At 48.1% G+C, this 19689-nt stretch overlaps 2 protein-coding genes and 1 long non-coding RNA gene across 14 annotated transcripts in view; 1 reads left to right on the forward strand and 2 right to left on the reverse strand.

Annotated features, from left to right (window-relative positions):
• Window positions 1-17753, reverse strand: part of WARS1 (tryptophanyl-tRNA synthetase 1) — a 31227-nt gene extending 13474 nt beyond the window's left edge. The window contains exons 1-6 of one of the 2 annotated variants that reach the window (XM_006933117.5): window positions 17615-17753; window positions 11187-11364; window positions 6000-6213; window positions 4890-4998; window positions 742-861; window positions 45-227 (exon numbers count right to left, since the gene is read on the reverse strand). In XM_006933117.5, the coding sequence (XP_006933179.1) occupies window positions 45-227; window positions 742-861; window positions 4890-4998; window positions 6000-6213; window positions 11187-11300 (740 nt within the window). In that variant the 5' untranslated portion in view covers window positions 11301-11364; window positions 17615-17753. Of the gene's footprint in view, window positions 1-44; window positions 228-741; window positions 862-4889; window positions 4999-5999; window positions 6214-11186; window positions 11365-16591; window positions 16797-17614 lie in introns of those variants that run through there. The other variant, XM_003987989.6, reaches the window with a different exon arrangement.
• LOC109501033 lies at window positions 8758-11180 on the reverse strand. Its single transcript, XR_002743262.2, has 2 exons — window positions 10738-11180; window positions 8758-9791 (listed from the first exon to the last, which is right to left on the reverse strand). It is a non-coding gene; the product is annotated as an uncharacterized LOC109501033 (long non-coding RNA).
• The window catches only part of WDR25 (WD repeat domain 25), a 140877-nt gene continuing 138906 nt past the window's right edge, over window positions 17719-19689 (forward strand). The window contains exons 1-2 of one of the 11 annotated variants that reach the window (XM_045060513.1): window positions 17905-18212; window positions 18725-18876. The gene's annotated coding sequence lies outside the window, so the exon portion shown is untranslated. Of the gene's footprint in view, window positions 17857-17898; window positions 18213-18724; window positions 18877-19689 lie in introns of those variants that run through there. The other 10 variants (XM_045060517.1, XM_045060512.1, XM_045060514.1 and 7 more) reach the window with 10 other exon arrangements.

The following is a 19689-nucleotide window of genomic DNA, read 5'->3' on the forward strand; positions in this document are numbered from 1 at the left end:
CTGCATCTGCTTGTTTAGAAGGCAGCTGAGCATCCTCTCCTTACCCCATGTAGTCAAGATCAGAGAAGATGAAAGTCTTGTTGATGTCAAAGCCACAGGCGATGATGTCCTTGGCGTTCTCCACGGCGTAGCCGTAGGCCTGGTCCAGGGTCAGGTCTTTCCACAGGTACTTCTCATCATCTGTCATCTGGATGACCAAGGGCACGTTAAACACATCCTGCAGCCACCTACGACACACCGGGAAAGAAGGCTACCGTCTCGTTTCTCTGTTCTGAATCCGAAGACACAGTCCCTGCTAACGACGTATGGCAAAACTTTCTCGTCTACACAACCGCACAGTGTCATGCTGTGAAATTTGATCACTACGACCGATTAACTTGGAAGGCCCTGCATTCAGCTTTGTACTGCTTTACATTATTTTGCAGGCTGGCAACTGTTTTAGGAGGTCGGTATTATCACTCCCTTCCTGCAGATGTGGAAATGAAGGCTCAGGGAAGGGACTCTGCCACGGTCACAGGAACAGGGACAGGAGGAAACAGGCTGGCTGACCCCATCACGCCACGCTTTCTAAAGTGACACCAGGAACAAAGTGAACAGGAGCCAGAAAGGCACCAGTCCCCTCACACCTTGTTTGTCTAACGAACACAAACTAGGGCTGCCTTGTCATTCTAGACATGGTTTATAAATAACATTCCTGGTTTACCAATAGAAGTGAAAAAAGGTACCCGATACAATACTTACTTTGTGAAAATAAATGGGATGAGGTGACCTACATGCATTGCTTCGGAAGAGGGGCCCCTGCCCGTATACAGGTAAAACGGCTTCTTATTTTCATAGGCATCAAGGATTTGATTCATATCTCTAAATGAAAAAGGAGAAGAGGAAATAGTGTGATTTTCTGAAATAAAAATTAAGGCACTGATGCTCACTGGGAAATGATAGAGAAAATACAACACAGATAATAGAGTTTGTTATCCTTGGCGCTTATGTTAGAAAAATGACAGGAAACGTCTACTGACATGATTTCTCCTGTGTTTGTTTTAAAAGTACGAGACACGCAGGTTTGGAATAAAAGATGCATACAGTTGGGCAGCCAGTGGAGCCCCTTTGGAATTTTCAAATATCAGTGTGCCCACGTCATCTGCTTTCCTGGGAATGATGCCAAGCCAGCCCTACACAATCCCTTGTTTAGGACCCCAGCCCTGAGACTCTGGAGACCCAGATGGGGAGGCTGCAGGGCCCTGCACAGTCCTGACTCGGGGCTGGGAGTGAAGAACATGCATGGGGAGTATAGAGGTGAGGTCCCCAGCTGCAGATCTGATTTGGGCTCCCCCAGCCAGGCTGGGACCAAGTGTCTTCATCTGGGAGTCACTGTGGAATCATCGGCCCTCCCCCAGGACTGGGGTCCACAGACAATGCACATGAAGGGTCCCCCCTCCTGATTGTGCAGAATCACCTGGTCATATTGCATTTCCCTGGACCCTACCTTCAGAGAGTCTGACTCAGTGAATCTGGGTGGTATCTGGGAATCTGCATTTTTAAAAAGCTGCCTCAGGAACCACCTCATTGGCAGGGTGTGAAACCACTACTCCAGCGTGTGGACGCTCTTCATTTCTGGACAAAGTGTCCCCAGATAAAAGAGGTCTGGCTGGGAGACCCCACGCAAGAATACTCTAAGAAGTGACCCCTCCTCACAGCCCACACCAAGGGTTCACAGCGTCCATCTTCGGGCTCACAGGGTCGTGGGGACTGTTTCTTTGTGCTTAGCTTCTTTTACGTCCAGGAAATGATCATACACGGTTTTTGCAATAAGGAAAGAATTAAAAAAATGTAATTTTGGAAGAAAAGAGTCTTTCTTTGGTTCTCACAATTAACTTTTATGGGCTTAAAGAAGCAAGAAAAAAATGTAGCTGTCCCACGAGCTGTCCTTGAAGTCTCTGAGAGCTCCCCAGGGACTGCCCTGGGGGCCAGGCGCTCTTAAGGAGCACAGGGAATGGACTGAGGCTTGCAAATTGAGCTCAGCTTCGTGAGGATAGTTTCCAGTAGGTGAAGGAGCCCGGGCAAAGCCCACAGTTTGCAGCTTGACAGCATGTGCCACCTCTCCTCTAATCCCCCATTTTGCAGATGATAACGTTAGAGGGGCATTCTCAACCCTGAGAATGGCCAAAAGTTGCAAGTTCCATGCCTCCCCAAGCCAAGAGCCTACAGGGTTACTCACAGAAGTAAACAAGTCATATGGGCAGCGAGAACTGTAAAATGCTAAGTTTTAAGATCAATAAAACTGGTAAACCTTCAGCGAAAGTGACCAAGGTGGGAAAAAAAGTGCGAAGCCTCTACTAAAGTCAGGAATGGAAGAAGGGACGTTATTACTGACTTCACAGGAATAAAAAGGATTATAAAGGAATGCTAAGAACAATCGTATGGCCACAAATGAGACAACCTTGATGAAAAAGACCAATTCCTAGAGAGAAACTACCAGACTGACTCAAGAAGAAATAGAGAATCTGAACAAATCTAGAACAAGCGAAGAAACTGAACTAGTAATCAAAAAATGACCCACAAAGAGCCCAGGACCAGATGGCCTCATGGCGGATTCTATCAAATATTAAAAAAACAACAATCAACAGCAATCCTTCACAAACTCTTCCAAACAAACTGAAGAGGGAATACTTGCAAACTCATTCTGAGGCCAGGGTTATCTCGACACCACAAGCGACAGAAAACTGCAGACCCTTGTGATACAGATGCCAACATCCTCAGCTGCTAGCAGACCAAATCCAGCAACATATAAAAAGGATGATTTATCATGATCAAGTGGGATTTGTCCCAGAAATGCAAAGTTGGTTCCACACACAAAAATCCATCAATGTGATACACCCTATCAATATAAGACATGATCATCTCAGCAGACTCAGAAGAAGAATTTAATAAAATCCGACACCTTTCATGATGAAAATACTCAACAAACTAAGAAGAGAAGGAAACCTCCTTAACATAATTCAGGGCATAATTCGGGGAAAACCCACAGCTAAATGTAAAAGTAAAACTTTTGGAGCAAATCTTCATGATCTTGGATTAGGCAACAGTTTCTTAGGACACTAAAAAGCAAAGGGAACTGAAAAACAAAATAAACTGTATTTCATAAAGATGAAAAGTGTTGGGTTTCAAAGAACACTCAATAAAGTGAAAAGATACATACATAATTGGAGTATTTGCAAACCATATATTTGATAAGAAACTAGGATCTGAAATATTATATAAAAAACTCTTACAGCTCAGTAATAAAAAGATAACCTAATTACAAAGTGGGCAAAGGATCAGAATATTCTTCAAAGAATATATAAAAATAGCCAATAAGCACATGAAAGGATGCTCAACATCATTAGTCATTAGGGAAATATAAATCAAGACACAATGAAAAACCACTTCAGGGGCACCTGGGTGGCTCAGTCGGTTGAGCGTCTGATTCTTGCTATCAGCTCAGGTCGTGATCCCAAGGTCATGGGATTGACCCGCATCAGGCTCCTTGCTGAGCTCGGAGCCTGCTTGGGATTCTCTTTCTCTCCCTTTGCCCCTCCTGCCAGCTCCTGCCTGTGCTCTCTCTCTCTCCCTCTCGAGGAAAAAAAAGAAAGAAAAGATAAAGAAAAACCACTTCCTACCTATGAGCATGACTCTAAAACAAACACAAAATAGAAAACAGTAAGGGTTGGTGAGGATGTGGAGAAACTGGAATCCTTGTTTGTGCACTATTGGTGGGAGTACAAAAATCACAGCCACTGTGGAGATCAGTTTGGCAGAGCCTCAGAAAGTTCTAGAACTACCTTATGATGCAATAGTTCTGTTTCCACACACCCTGAGAGAACTGAGAACGTTATGTCCACACAACATACATTCTTTCCAGTGAAAAGAACCCAAATGCCCAGCAAGCGGTGGATGGCTAAACAAAATGTTGTGGGGCGAATCTATTCAATGGCACATTATTCAGGTATAAAAGGAGTGAGGCACTAATGCACCCGGCAACACGGAGGAACCTTGAAAACCCTGAAATGGTGGTTGCCGGGGTGGTGGGGGTGGGGGGATGGGGTTTCTTCCTGGGGTGGAGATGTTCTGGAGCTGGTGGTGGTGATGGGTACACAACCTTATGAATATACTAAAGACCACTGAACTGTGTACTTGAAGAAGGTTAACTAAATCTTAAGGTAAAAGCTTTGATTATATTCTGTCCAGAAAGAGGGCTGAGTGGGGCCTGGCGTTTTCTGCACACGGAATTGTAAGTGTTCCAGCAGACGGCCGAGTGCCATCCTGCGCGCTCTCCCATAACCACGAAGTGCAAGCACAACAGAACAGCCCTACCACGGCCCATAAATCCCGTGAGCAGAGTTTCAAAAATGAGCTACAAGAACCCTTTTGGAACCTGCCCATTTTCTGATGCAATCTGCGTGGAATTTATAGTAGGAGGTAGGGATAGTCTGTTCCAGGTACACTCTATTGGTTTCTCTTTTGCCATGACTTACGAGGGAGCCAGTACAATGGCAGGAAGAGGGCGCAGTTTCAGGAAGCCTCTTGCTTATCGCGTGAGAAATGTTAAACTTGGACATATTAATCTTTTATCTTATGACATTTTATGATTTTATAGTGCATAATCTAGCGTGAATCTCATCTGCCGCGTATGTGACCTCCACCTTGTGAACAGCTCACAAATGAATAAAGTCGGGGCCCGAGGGGGAGGGGACAGGACATGAACCCACGGCCAGTTACTGACAGCACAGAAGGTGGACCCCAGTCTTCAGACAACTGGCTATCATTTCCCCACATAGCGGGCAGCCTGCAGGAGGGGCCTCCTAATCACGTCTGGAACTAAAGGGAGAGAAGGGTGGGAAGCCCCTGACCTGTGCGAGAAGAAGATGCCTCTGCGCAGGAAGCGGTGTGGTTTCTGCCCGATGGCTCTCTCTATCCGGTTTACCAGCTCTTTGTCAATTTTACTGCTTCCGAACCGAACTGGAAAAAAAAAATGGTAATGAGGAAATGACTATCTTAGGTGGTGTGGGGTTTGGTGATCAGGTATTACCGAAGGGGAAAAGCTGGTGATCCGTGTACAATCCTAACGAACTCAGTCCTCTCCAGGACTTTTGCTCCTAGTCCCTACCTCAACCCCAATCAAATGCCGTTCATGTTAACAATGACAGCTGAGACGACAACCAGCAAAACAGGAAACAAATTACAGAATAAAACGGTGTTTTGTCTGGGATTGGATTTTGATGGGAAACATATCCAGAATTCAGCCTGCCTCGCAACTTCTCACCTCCACCCCGCCCCCCAGTTGCTAATTACGGGGGACTTTATGTACACTGACAACCATAATCTTAATATTCTTTAGTTGTTGGATTGAACTAGCATCTGTGTACCAGTGAATTTCCCCCCATTGGTAGTCGATACTTAAATTAGGAAAATGGCTTTCAACTTTGATCAAAACATTTTAGTAATGCCCCCTCTCTGGTGATTACCAGTGATCTTGGAATACAGACTTCCCTGAGCAGGAAGCCCTGTGGGGAAGGGCTGGCCAGTGGCGACCTGTCCCCTTGGGGAGTCACCCTTCTTAAGCAGACTTCCAGCTTATCAGCTCCACAGTCAATACCACTGGAGGAGACTTAGGTGATCCATTTCTGACTTTAAGCATTCAGTGAAAGGTGATTTGAATGACTACAAAGATGCCATTCCAAAAGACCTTTCCTGAAGTTCTGAATTGCTCAAAAAAAAAGGAGAACGCTTCCGCTAACCTATCTACTATAGATCATTATTTTGAAATAAGTTTTACATTGTTATTTCAGTTGAAAAGAATCCTTTGGGAATATAATGCACGACCAAAAGATTTTGGCATCTATTTTTTCTTGCCATTGAAGCTTGACTGGGTTTATAATTCAAGAGAAAAAAACACCAACGAGATCAACTAGTGACCAATGGGATCACTTCTAAAAGTCGGGGCTTCTCCCAGGACGTACCAATGAGCTTATCATAGTCAATGCCCTTGGCACTGCTGGTCTGTACCGTCCAAGGGTCCACAAAATCCTCTTCAGCTTCTGTGGCACCCAGGCCACTATTGTTCCCAGGTGCTGGGTTCCCTGGAGGGCAGTCGGCTTTGTAATCTTCCCCCATGGCGGCTTTGTAGCTCATTTTTAACGATAACAGCATCTGTACTGCAGAATCGATTTCATCCTGGACAAAGGAAATAAGGATGAAACCTAAAAATACTAACATGGCTAACATTTTGCTGAACGTGACTGTCACGTGGCAGGCGCTGTGCTAAATGCCCTCACACACGTTACCTCCTTCAGTCTCAACACAGCCCTCCGAGGCAGGCAGCATCACTGTCACTGTGCTGTTCCAGTAGGACTCTGACACTCACAGAGGTGAAGGAGTCTGCCCATGGACACACGGCAAGTCACGGGCCCAAATATAGTTCACTTCTGCATTGTTCTAGTGGATCTATGTAATCTATGGATTACTACCACAAACACTACCGGATGAATGTGACATGATATACACTGTTATTTACAACACAGTGAATACACTAAGGATTTCTCAAACACCACCGATGCCAGAGAACGTGTGCGGCAAGCTCCCTGGACTGAGCATACGGAATTCTACATCGGACCTTGTTTTTATGGGCCACACAGTTGAGACGAGTATTTGCGGCAGCTTAGATAATGCCACCAAGGATGGTAATGGCAACCCTAGACATCAGGGAAACAGATAAAGGCAAGGAAAAATAGAGGCTCTCAAGTCATAAATTAAGGAAGGATGTAGTGGGAAACAGTTATATTACTGTAGTTTGGAGCCTTATCAAGCTGTCCAAAGTGTTTGCATACTGAGTGCTTTAAATAAGCAGAAGGAAAACAAATGTAGACTACATCCGTGGGTACTCTGGAGATCTATCAAAGCCCTTCTGCTCCAGAAGCCCACACTAGCCACCCATGAAGGCTGGCCTCTGAAAGAGCAGGCCTAATTAGGCAGATTAGTCATGCTATGCCCAGAGCTCTGCTCCTGTAATTGGCCTTGCTGGATTAGATCACAAACAAAGAATATACACAGTCCAATTTGCCTGCCAAGGGAAGTACAAACATTCCTGTTTAGAGTTTACACATAACGTTCCATAAACTGGGTTTCCTGGTGGAGACAACACAACACCAACCTCCATCCAGACGTAACGGTTGCATCAGGAGCAGCCCCGGGGCCACAGAGAACTGACACCTTGGGGAGATTCCGCAGATACAGATTTGAGTTTCAAATTCGGAAACTACCTGGAATTCGTTCTTAAAATGAATTAGAACTGTGGGCCGAATAACCCCATGGCTAACCCTTATAGAAGAGACAGGATAATTGCCAGGCTGCATAGGTGAGTACATTTTACTCATCTCATTCCTGCAGTGCCTAGGTTCAGTGCAACCACATAATGTTTAGCAAGCATGAGTTATCGAATTATCTGTGGGAAGGATTAGCGTGCTTTGAAGTACACTTTGGTCAATACCCTTTTATCACCGGCTATGTTGACATTTCATACTCTATCTGCTCGAACTCTGCTTGCAACCCGGAGGCTCTTTGAAAGTCAAACATTCAACCAGTATCCCTGCTCGAGAACTGTCTGCAGTCTGGAGTGGGATTTAAATAGACAGACAAGCCTGCCGTGTGGATTTTCTTGTTTCCTTAATCTAACATGGAACAGGACACTGAAACAGGACTTAAAAGCTGACACTCTAGGGGAGAAAAAAAAAGACTATACACAACCTGAATATATAAAGCTCCAAGACAGGCAGAACTATCCATGGTGGAGGCCTAGGGTGGAGGGCAGAGGCAGTGGCTGAAGGGGCCTGAGGATGGCTTCCGGGCGCTGCTGTCTGGTTTCCTGATGTGGGCACTGGTTACATAGGTGTGGTCATTTTGTGAAAATTCAGTAAGAGGACTGATTGCGATCTCCATACTTTTCTGGTTAAATGGTGCACTTCCAATGAAAAAGTTTACTTAAACTAAGAGGACAGGAAAAACGACTGCTCTCTAGCTTAACCTTTACAATCCAGTGCCGTTTCTTTTTTTGTTTTTGATTTCAAATTTTTTTTTAACATTTATTATTGAGAGACAGAGAGAGACAGAGCATGAGCATGGGAGGGGCAGAGAGAGAGAGAGGGAGACACAGAATCGGAAGCAGGCTCCAGGCTCCAGCTGTCAGTGCAGAGCCTGACGCGGGACTCGAACTCACAAACTGTGAGATTATGACCTGAGCCGAAGTCGGGTGCCTAACCGACTGAGCCACCCAGGCACCCCTGATCCAGTGTCATTTCTCGAGTCCTGCTCAAACTGTTCATGCTCCCAACCACTGTCTCTCTTCAGAGCCCCTGGATTCTGACCTATCCCCCCAGGAAACACCCTGCTTTTTAGTGAACTGTGGCTGAAAGCAGGGGGTCTTATCCCCCTGGTACACGGAGGAGAGAAGAATGGTGAGGACCCCAGCCCACACACACGGCAGAGGCGGCTGAAGAAAGAACTCCCGGTGCCCTCACTGTATTGGTGCTCCCAAAGTGGCTCAAGTATTCGCACAAAGTGAATTTTTAAAACATCAGGTGTTCTATCATAACACATTCCAGAGCCAAATTTACTTCTGAGTTTTCCCCATTTTGCTCTGACTTCATTGTGCAACCTCTGATCTCTCTCGTCGGTCAGCTGATGGCTTAAGTCAAAGAACACACTTGGAAGGGTAATTCTAAATGGTGTTAAGTATCGTGTGTTTAATAATGAACATAACTGGAGTCACTAAGAATTACTAACTAAAAACACTTATGAAATGGTATTCATATTTGGTACTAAATAGGTAAAAATACCACTGCCAAGTTTCCAAAAATGGGTTTAAAGAGTAAATGAACAACATTTGGGTCCTTTATCTATTTCAAGGTTTTTAAAAACAACTTCTTAGCCTCATCCACCAAGTCCTACCTGATGTGTAAACCTCTGTCTGTGAATAACCAACTCCTTGTTTTGACATCACTGTCTTACAGTACCGCCTATTTCTTTTAAGATATAATGGTTTATTCGGGGTCCAAAGAGTTGAAGTAAACTGCCAGGGTGGGTGGGAGATGGTTGATGCCATCGGTGCAGGACCCAGGAAGCGGTCCTGAAAAGAAGACAACCGGGGCTGGAAGTGACGGACGAGGAAGTCACGGAGATGTAGCAGCTGAGGTTCCTAAGAGTGGAGGCATCGCAGAAGGAAAGGCAGTGCCTCCGTGCATTAGAGACGCAGACGGAACGGATTACACTCCTGAAACCTCGCAGCAACAGCAGAGAGACCTTTAAGAAAGGCGTAACCCCGTGAGGACAAAGGCAACAAAAAGAGGGCGTCAGCAACAAGATTTCGGAAACTGCAGAGCTGCTGGATGGACTGGTAGCAGAATGTCGTGAAAACACTGGAATTATGCCGCTGGGGAGTCCCGGGGCTGGGGGCTGGGGCATCAGTGGAAGTGAGGGGGAAAGTGGGTTCTAAAAACAGGAGCACAGGTTGAAAGTCTGTTTAAGAAACAGCTGGTCGGCTCTCTGCCCAACCCCCCCCCCCCCCCCCCCCCAGAGGCTCTGTGCCAGGGAGGTGGAGTTAGAAGTATCTAGATCAGGGGCACACGGCACTGAACAGGGAAGTTCACGGACAGCCACACAGCCCAGCCCCTCTGTCCTCAGAGGATATCAGGAAAACCATCACCAAGATCTCAGAGATAAAAGGTCACTTACCGTACCTAGGAAACAAGAACGGGTTGCTAGAAGGAAAGGAACATTCGAAAAGCAAATGAGCTCGTGGAAGTTAAAAATGACAGGATAAACGAAACACGATAGGAGGATTAAGAGTTGAGGAGGGAGTGCCTGGCTGGCTCAGTCGGTGGAACATGAGACTCTTGATTTCAGGGTGATGAGTTCAAACCCCACGTTGGGTGTGGAGCCTACCCAAAGGGAAAAAAAAAGGAAACATAAGAAGTTAAGGAAATATATCTGAAAGAAGAGCAACAAGAAAACAAAATGGAAAGGAGAAGTTAAAAAATAAAATAAAAACAAAAACAAAAACAGGGGGCCAGCTTCTGGGAAAAAAAGACCCACAGAGAACAGAGAAAACAGGAGAGAAGAAATCAAAGAAATAATAGAATTTCTGAGAATTAAGGGTCCTTTTTTTTTTCTCAAGTTTATTTTTGAGAGAGAGAGAGAGCGAGAGAAGAGAGTGCGAGCACACACACAAGAGTGCATGGCAAGCCCAGTGAGGCCCAGGAGGGGCTCAAGCCAACGAACCACGAGAGTATGCCCTGAGCCCAAATTGGACGCTTGACTGACTGAGCCACCCAGGCGCCCTGAGAATTAAGGGTCTTAAGTTTCTAGTTATAGTAGACAAAATAAAGGTACTTTTAGACATGCAAGTCCTCCCAAATTATTTCTTTAGCATTAATTTTTTCAGAAAACTATTGGAGGATTTGCTCTGTCAAGACAGAGTAAACAAAGGAGGGGTAAGACACAGGATCAGGAAACAGGGAGCCCACAGGGGGAGGGAGGGGAGAGACAGCTTTTCAAGATGAGCTACAGACTGGCTGGTGTGAGTGCCCTGGGAGGAGACTCACCCGGCTGGAGGGGGCCCGGAGCCCCATTACCATTAGTACACAAGACACTGAGCAAACAGGAATCAGGACAAACATCAACTCCGGGGCAGGAAAGGCAAGGCACCTGGAGTATACTCAGTGGGTCAGCTGCCAGCAGCACTTATGTGGTCAGAAGAGCATTGATGCTGACACTGACTGACATGCGCGGGACAGCAGAGGGATGGGAGGTGCCGATGGAGGTGCTAACTCCTCTCACCCACACCTGAATATCAACAACAAGCAATGTAAAAGTGTGAGTTTTAGAGAAATGGGGGGTACATATCAAAGAATCCGCTCGAAGAACTGAAATGTTTGTTTCTGGGAAAAGAAAATGGGAACAGGAAAGGTGGAGGACTGCTGAATTTCGGAGGCTTTTGTTTAGACCACACGCACGTCAACAACGGAGAAAATAAATTCATAGTCAAAAGATCTCAGTTATTGAGGGAACAGGGTCTTGGGAACAGTCTGCTCCCGGGAAACATAACCCTGGACTTGGCCCAGATGCGTGTGCAGCGAACCCGACAAATCCCATACCTGTGGTGCCTTTCCAGCTTTGAGGGACCGCACGAGCTCCCCCTGAGCAGCTATCCTGTTGAACAGTTCCAGAGGGGAGGCACACCCCTGTTCGCCGTTGGGCACGTCCGCCATCTTCCAGGACCTAGGTCTCTAGCTGGCTAGGGCGTCGGAAGATTGCTCGGTGGTCCAGACAAAACTGTGGGGGGCGAGGGGGAGAAGACCGATTAACCAACCACCGCGGCTGTTTTACCGCTCGCACATCTACCTAGTCCTTCGCCTTTCCAACAAGGATGGAGGAGTTACAAGAAAGGGCATGGGGAAAACAGCGGTGATAAAGGCATCGGCAGGAATTTGGGGCCATGAAGGAGAAAAGAGGAAGAGCAAGTGCAGTGAGGAGGACTGACGGAGGGGCTGGGAGTTCAGGGCAGCGAAGGAGGACCCCTAACTAAGAGCATGTGAGCCTCACCCGGTGCCCAGCGCACAGGAAGGACGCGTGTTTGTTCAGGGAGCAAACACCAAAGTGTTTTAACAAACCTAAGTCCACTAGAGCTAAAAACATTTGGCAAACTGCTATTTACTCTTTATCTTAATTGTGCCGGGGATGAGTTTCCAGGCCTTTGCAGCCATAACCAACATACGGCTGAACAAACGGCTTTCTCTGCCAGCCAGCTGCTCTGTTCTCAGCTGAAGCGAGGTGGGGTGGAGGGCAGGGCCTTATCTGTCCCGGGCTCCAAACGGGGAAAAAACTATACATAGCCTGACCATTCTACGTGCTGACTAACTTCACTGCAGACCTCTGAAGAAGGTGTACCGGCACCTTTTAGTAGTTATTATTTTCTGTTAACTTTGAAAAAGGTGGGACACAAGGCAGGCCACCCAGTGTCGCCTTGGAGCAGAGACCAGCCACAGTCAGTCCCCTTTTGGGTCAGTGTCCGCTTCCTCATCTATCAAGTGGCACCATCAGGAACCTCTCCACCTACCTTGAGGGCTGCTCTAAAGAAGAAATGAGGAAAAACCAGCTGGTAGCCTTTCGTAAACTAAAACAAGATATACACCTATTACGAGTGCTGTCGTCAGGGTTCCGGGGCTCAGCCGAACCCCAGCTCCATGACTTGCAGCTGTACCTTGAGTGAGGACAGGACAATGACAATGGGCTGTGCCAGAGCAGCTAACTCCCGGCACCTCCGTACCTGCTACTTTTTTGAGCACCTCATACACATCTGCTTGTGGAAGCTTCACGGCAATCCTGTGAGACAGATCTGTTGTCTCCATTTTACGGATGAGCCAACCGAGGCACAGAGAGGTTATAAAACTTCCCCGAGATAACACGAGCAGTAGAGACGGGACATAAGCTCAAGCAGCTGCAGCTTACGCCCTCCAAAGCTGTCCTACACGTTCCCTGACTGCGAGGAGTCTCAGCTTCTCGACTGTGAGGTGCGGCTGACGGTAACACTACCTGCAGGATTGGTGTGTGGATGGAGTGTGACAGTGTGGGTTAACAGACAGTCCAGGACAGCATTAGCCCCGTGGCAGAGGTTCAATAAATGACTATTTTGTGTCTGTTTACGTTTTTTTCTATTAACTCTCTGAACCAAACACACAAACTTGAGGGGTAATTTTTTTTTTTTTTTAAGTAAGTTTCACGCCCAGCATGGAGCCCAATGCAGGGCTTGAACTCACAACCCTGAGATCAAGACCCAAGCTGAGAGCAGGCCGAATGCTTAAACGGCTGAGCCACCCAGTAAACACTACTTGTGGGGTTCAAATTCACGACCCCACGATTAAGAGTTGCATGCTCTACCAACTGCACCAGCCAGGTGCCTCAAGGGGTTATTTATTTATTTATTAATATTTAATTTTGAGAGAGAGACAGAGCATAAGCAGGGGAGGGGCAGAGAGAGAGGGAGACGCAGAATCCGAAGCAGGCTCCAGGCTCTGAGCTGTCAGCACAGAATCTGATGTGGGGCTCGAATCCACGAACCTTGAGATCATGACCTGAGCCAAAGTTGGATGCTTGACCGACTGAGCCACCCAGGCGCCCCAGGGGTAATTTATTTTTTATCAATTTGTTAAGTGTTTACTTAAGAAGTATATAAATTTTAACTAGGCCAATTTTTATATAAGTCAATGAAACTGTAATACTGAAACCAGGATGAGACAATAGTCAGTTTCTTTTCCCCCCTTGCTGAGAATCACCTCAATTCCCAGAAAAGGAAGTCGGGTGAAATGATTGTTTCAGATAACAAAGCCCCAGTTTAGGGAAGCCTATAAAAAAGATAAGAAATGCGGAAGAGCCTCTGAGGAGCGCCTGTGAGGACAAACACTGAGGCTCGTATCAGATAACAATCAAAGGGATGAAAACCACTTCTAGCCACAAATGGCCAAACATCACATCCCATGGCATAGTATATGCTCTGCATTAGCAGATGAGAGGCTGATGGCCCAGGGAAGTTAGAACCAGCCCCTGAGGTTCCACTGCCAGGGTAGCTAAGCCGGGACCTGATGCCAAAGCTCCTCTAAGCCGTGTGCTCTCTCAGAATTCCAGCCGCTCCCCCTGCCTGGAATGTGATAACCTCCTCTTCATGCACACTTCCTGTTATCTTACTAATTCAGACCTCAGCTCTTTTCAGCAGCCCTTCCTGACTCCTGCGCCTCTGGGGCCAAGCTGATCCCCCTGTCGTCGGTGGTCCCCAAGCATTTTGTTAGTAACTCTACCAGGGCACTCACACTGCATATACTTATTCACGTCTTCTCCACTAGACAGTGAAAGCAGGCACCGGGCTTTCTCTTCCATGTGCTTCTAGTGCCTCATATGCAGCAGTTTATCAGCATTTATTGAATTAATCAGTCTCATCAGTCACCCAGTTCAATCCTCACCGTAAGGTTTACATCCTTATGTTATCTTCACAAGTCCTTTTCCCACTTTAAGGTAGATTTGCCCCATGTGGACTTTAAACAGCCTCATTTTTTTTTTTTTTTAAATATGCCACTTTGGCAAATTGATTATTTAAAAAAAAAATTTTTTTTAACATTTATTTATTTCTGAGAGTCAGAGAGAGACAGAGCATGAGTGGGGGAGGGGCAGAGAGAGAGGGAGACACAGAATCAGAAGCAGGCTCCAGGCTCTGAGCTGTCAGCACAGAGCCCGATGCGGGACTCAAACTCACGAACCGTGAGATCACGACCTGAGCCGGTCAGACGCTTAACCGACTGAGCCACCCAGGCGCCCCTAAACAGCCTCATTTTTAGCATCCTATCATGGAGCTGAGCCTGCCAGGATTTGGGAAGGGCCAGGCTGATGGCATGGCACCTACTCTAGGTTTCACACTCCCAGTTTGGTTTCTTTCCCCACTACTGACATCCGCCTACCATCCTGGTCACTCTCTTTGGAATTCCCTTTGCTTTATCCCGGTCCTTCCAAACACATGGTGTCTGCCATAAAAGGAAACTGGTGACAGCAGTAAGGTTCTCAAGTCTGTGGGTAGGGCTAAAAGCAAGTACAGATCAGAATTACCCCTAAAAAATTCCTAAGGAAAGCACCAGGTAGGACAACGGGGTGAGGCCTGGACAGATAATCTCCCCACTACAATGGAGCAGATTACTGTAGAGAATCAGCTAGATGAATGGAGTCTGTGCTTAGGGTCCATAATGTAGGGAAAAATATGTCTTTCCATAGCAAAATTCCATTTGGGAGAAGCACATGGGAGCTAAATCTGATGAAACAACAGCAGATGAGGTCTCCCCGCTCTTGTGATGGGGAGGCAGACAGTGCATGGGAACCACCTACACGATAAACTGTGCGTGTGTGTATGATGCAACCTCAGTGATGAGACAACAGAACAAAACCTCTTCTGTTTCAGGCACCCACCCAGCTACCACCGTCTCATGTGCACGCTGTCCTTTTCTCTCGCATCTAGTTGACATGATCTAGAATGAAGTTTAACTTTGGAGGTTTTTACCCCAGAGTTCAGCATGCCTGAAATGACATGCACGCTAGCATATGCATGGTTTTCAGCAGAGCAATCAGGTTCCAGAGTATCCAGGTTACTTCTACAACGGGGTCTGAGATGCCAAAAGCGTACAGACAACTGTCTTGGTGTTTACTGCTTAAACTGCAAGGAGGGCTTTGAATCTTTGTATGTATATATATATATAGAGAGAGAGGTGGGTGGGGGAGAGAGGGGCAGAGGGAGAGAGAAAATCTTAAGCAGGCTCCAGGCTCATCACAGAGCCTGACTCGGGGCTCAATCCCACAACCCTGGGATTGACCTGAGCCGAAATCAAAAGTGAAACACTCAATCAACTGTGCCACCCAGGCAGCCTTGAATCTTTCTTAAGGAGAGTTGTTTTATCTGCTTAACAAATTCTACGATCTAAAGCAAAGAAACAAAGCTATAATCTGTCGAGTAATCTATCATCTCCTCCGAAAAAAGTATTGGGACTGGAAAGAGCAGAACTGCATACTCCATAGCAGACCACAGTGCACCTTTAAAGGAAAAGTCAAGAGCTCTTAAAAATTAATTCTCAATTCCTCTTTTTAGAGAACTTGAATCTTGCGCTCATTTTGACAGGTTCCGTTATTCCGGAGGGGCATAACAGGCACCTGAGGAAACTGGCTGCTTTTGGGGTGAGGAACAGAAAGTGATAGAACTCTTTAACTGAAAAACAGGACTTGGGCCATAATGAAATCATCTCACAGAGGATCAGAACACTCTGCTATCCGGGGAAAGGGGGCACAAACACAGCCAATTCTAGAGCAGCCGGGAAGAGCAGACGACCCAGGAGTTTCTGGATGCCTGGAATACCACCAGGAGGTGGGTTACCATCCCTCACATCCTGGCCCTGGAGTGTGGGTGACAACAGCTTTGTTGTTCCCAGAGGACAGGAAAGTGACCGGTAGAGCAAGGAGTTCTTTAACACTTGGAACCCTGGGACAGATTATGTCCACCTTTTCTTTGTTAAACGCGGGGAAGAGAGGTAATTTTCCCCTTCAAATGATAAAATGTACGTGATCTTCAACTCTCCCCTTCAAATAAAACGTACGTGACGCAAAGAAGACGTCAACATACAAGAAGCCGGCCGAAGACAACCGGCGTGTCACAATGAGAATGCTGACGTTAGGGTACCGACGGTGTAAGGAGTCCTCGTCAGTGAGAAACAGGACAGCCAACACAGAAGCGTGGCAAGTCAAGCTATAAATCCAAACAGGCAACTGCTCCCCCGAGATCTCCATCCCCTGGGGAAGCCGTGAACCACATGAACTTGGGTCAACGGGATGAAATACGATGCACGCTCCATAAGCCCTGATTCTGGGAGAGACCACTCCTCACCTCCCCTGCCCCGCCCCCGTCCAGATTTCCAGCACTTTGGTAAAAGGCTGGCAAAAAATAAGCTCCAAGCCTGGCAAAGATGGCAATACATACCCAGGTTGTGGGAGACACTGCAGAGGTGGCCACTGGTCACGCTGGGCAGTTGAGGAGCTGAGACTGCCCTGTACAGCCAGCGGTCTTCTTTAATAGTCTTCCCCTGTTTCTTTCAGTTTCCTTTTTAGTAAAAGGCTCTTCTCTGTTTGTTTGTTTTTTTTTTTTTTTTCCTGTTTACCCCACTCTTCAGCTATTTGCACGTAGGGTTTTTTTTTTTTTTTAAGAAATCACTCAGTTTCTCGGAAACACTTGAGATTCTTGACCAACCTCTTTGAAGAGACTGTCCAATCAGGGGTGGGTGGGGTGGGCGGGGTGGGTGGGGACCAATGAAACCCTCTTGAGAAACGAGTCGTTAGCCGGTCGTTGCATCAGCCACCCCATACATTCCCTAGACTGGCCTCCGTATAACCTCTCCACCCTCTTCCTCTTCCCCACCCAAGCATCAGTGTGAGTAAGTGTTATGTGTAGCCGTGGAGAGGCCGAACGGCGACTGTGCCTTCCCTGCAGGCGTTCACTGAGGCAGCGCAATGCAGTGGAAAGATCATGAGTTCTGGGGTCAGACGGGCCTGGGTTTCAATCCCACCTCGGGCATCTCAACACCTTGGGCAAGTCACATTACCTCTCTGCTTCATCCTCGGTTTCCTCATCTGTGAAATGGGCATAAAGAAGCCTCCTAACTTTACCGTGGAGGGGACTAAGTACAATACCAGAGGCAAAGCCCCCGGCACGTGGCAGAGCCCCGTTAAAAGTGGGGGCTTCTCGCCATGGGGAAAGGGAAGAGGTAGGAGACGATGCAGGGTCGGTGCCGGCAGGAGTGGGCGACAGACGGGGACGCCGGCGCTGGGAGGAAGGGGGCGAGGGGCGCCGTGCCAGCCTCCGCGCCCCTCGTGGTGCCAGAACCCGGCGGGCAGCGAGCCGGGCTCGGAGGAGGATACTCCGGGCCCTCGCCTGCAGGCGGCTCCGGGAGGGCCAGGTCTTCCGGCACCGCCCCGGCCTCCCGCCCTCCCTCATCCCCTCACTTACCGGCCCAGCCGGGCCCTTCAGCACCGCCGGCTCAGCCACGGACGGCCTCCTGGGCGTCCTTGGAAACTCCTTCCGGCCGGAACCACTTCCGGCCAGGCTGCACCCTCATTGGCTGTTCGCGCGGGGGCAGGACGGAGGCCGCGGGTGATTGGTTGGAGGCCCCGGCACCAGCGGAACGCGACTGGGCTGCGGTGTGCCGGCGGGACTGCCTCCGGGAGGACCGAGCGCTTCCGGTGCGTGTGGTGAGCGGCGGGCCCGGGGGCGGGAGGGGGTTGGAACCCCGCGGCGGCGGCGGCGGCGGCGGCGGCGGCGGCGGCGGCGGCGGCGGCGGTCGGAGAGCACCACACCCCTCAGCGCGGGCCTTTCTCCGTCCCTCGCCCGTCCTTCATCGCTGCTGCCTTCCGGATGCGCGGTGCTCTGGACCAGCCTCACCTCCAGCCCTTGACAGCTCGGCTAACTTCTATTCATCCTTCAAAACCCATCTCTGGTCGTATCTTCTTTGTTGCCTTCGTCGGTCTGTAGCCTCCGGCGCAGGATCCGTGTTCTGTGTTTAATCGCTGTACACACCAGACCCAACATAAGGCTTGGCACAGAGTAGGTAATCAGGATATGTTTGTTGAAGGAGAATATCCTATTTCTTTTACTTTTCTCTGTGCCCCCCTCCCACCAGGTTGCATTTCACAAATATTTCTAGATGCTGGGGATCAAACAGTGAACAAAACACAAGGAGTCTTGTCCTCGTGGAGCTGACGTGCTAGTGACTCTCAGGGCCACTCCCCCGTTTTGTAGCCTCGTTTCTCCAATGCTCTTACCTTTCTCCCTGTACCTCTTTGTCTTAGTTGAACGTCCCCACACCATGAAATATTTTCCCTTTTTTCCCCATTTGCCTTAGAAACAAAAAAGGCAGCACTTTCCCCCCTAAAGTTTCTGTTGTTCCTGATGTTTCCCATTCTTTTCCACTTTGGCATGTTTTTCTTGAATCACCCTTGCCTCCTTCTCTGTTGCCCCATTTGATTAGTTTTGCTGTTTCATTCTCCAGCGCTTCTCACCACCTCTGTTCCCTCACCTCCTCCAGAGCATTAATCGCTCGGATGTCACCGTTTGTCTTAGGTCTGCCTTGGCCACCCTAGAGGAAACTGCAGCCCCAAGCTCACCGCCACCTGTACTGTCCTGTTTTACTTTTCTCCTTAGGATTTCGTACTACGTCACACCCTGTATTTCACCTGATTATGGTCTGTCTCTCCCGCCGGCATGTGAGCATGGTGAGCACGGGGCATCCTTCACTGTGTCGCTTGCTACGGTGTGCTTGGGGTGGGGCTTGGTGAGTAGCCCATGCTCCATTAATATCGAATAAATGAACGACGCGTCCACGAAGCAGGTAGTGTTGGGAGCCTTATCATCCACGCTTCTGCATTCATTCAGTCCTTGCTGCCTTGCCTTGTTAGGAAGTGGGCTAATGGGCCCCAGCCCCACTACTCTCTGATCTTTTGCCGTAGACCTCTTTTGAAATTCCAGCCATCGTCCTCTCTTTTCTTTAAGTTGACCGCTGCAGAAAACTAGGTGGGCGGGATTCCATCTCACGGCTGGGCACAGACACCCTGCTGGTGGGAACCTGGTGGGTTCCCTGTGACAGGAAGGAATGGCATGCTGTGGTGTGTGGTGCTGTGCACAGGAGCTGAGACAGGTGAGAGGTCTCATCAGGATGGGCCTCAGGACCAGGCTAAGTATGTAGAGAACAGAAATGCCAAGTTGTTTGCAGAGCACAGTCCATTAGTTTATAATTAGTCCTTTACATTAGTTCTGCTTGAGATACGCTGGCCAGTTATAGAAGTTTTATTTTACCTGCCTAGATTGGGCTGCAGGTGGGGGTGCAAGTTTTGGAGGAGGTAGACTACAGACATTTGTTGAATGAAGACGTAATGTGTTAGGCAGTGGGACCCTTCAGGTGATGGGTACCCTTTGGTACCCACCGCCCAGGGAAAGAGCTGGTGGTAGGCTGTCTGGAGTGGCTTAACAGAGGACCCAGAGGGAATCTCTGGTGCTGACCTGACCCCATGTGTGGGAGTAGGTGTTCA

The sequence above is a fragment of the Felis catus genome, chromosome B3 (assembly GCF_018350175.1).
Source record: "Felis catus isolate Fca126 chromosome B3, F.catus_Fca126_mat1.0, whole genome shotgun sequence".
NCBI classification, from domain to species: Eukaryota; Metazoa; Chordata; class Mammalia; order Carnivora; family Felidae; genus Felis; species Felis catus.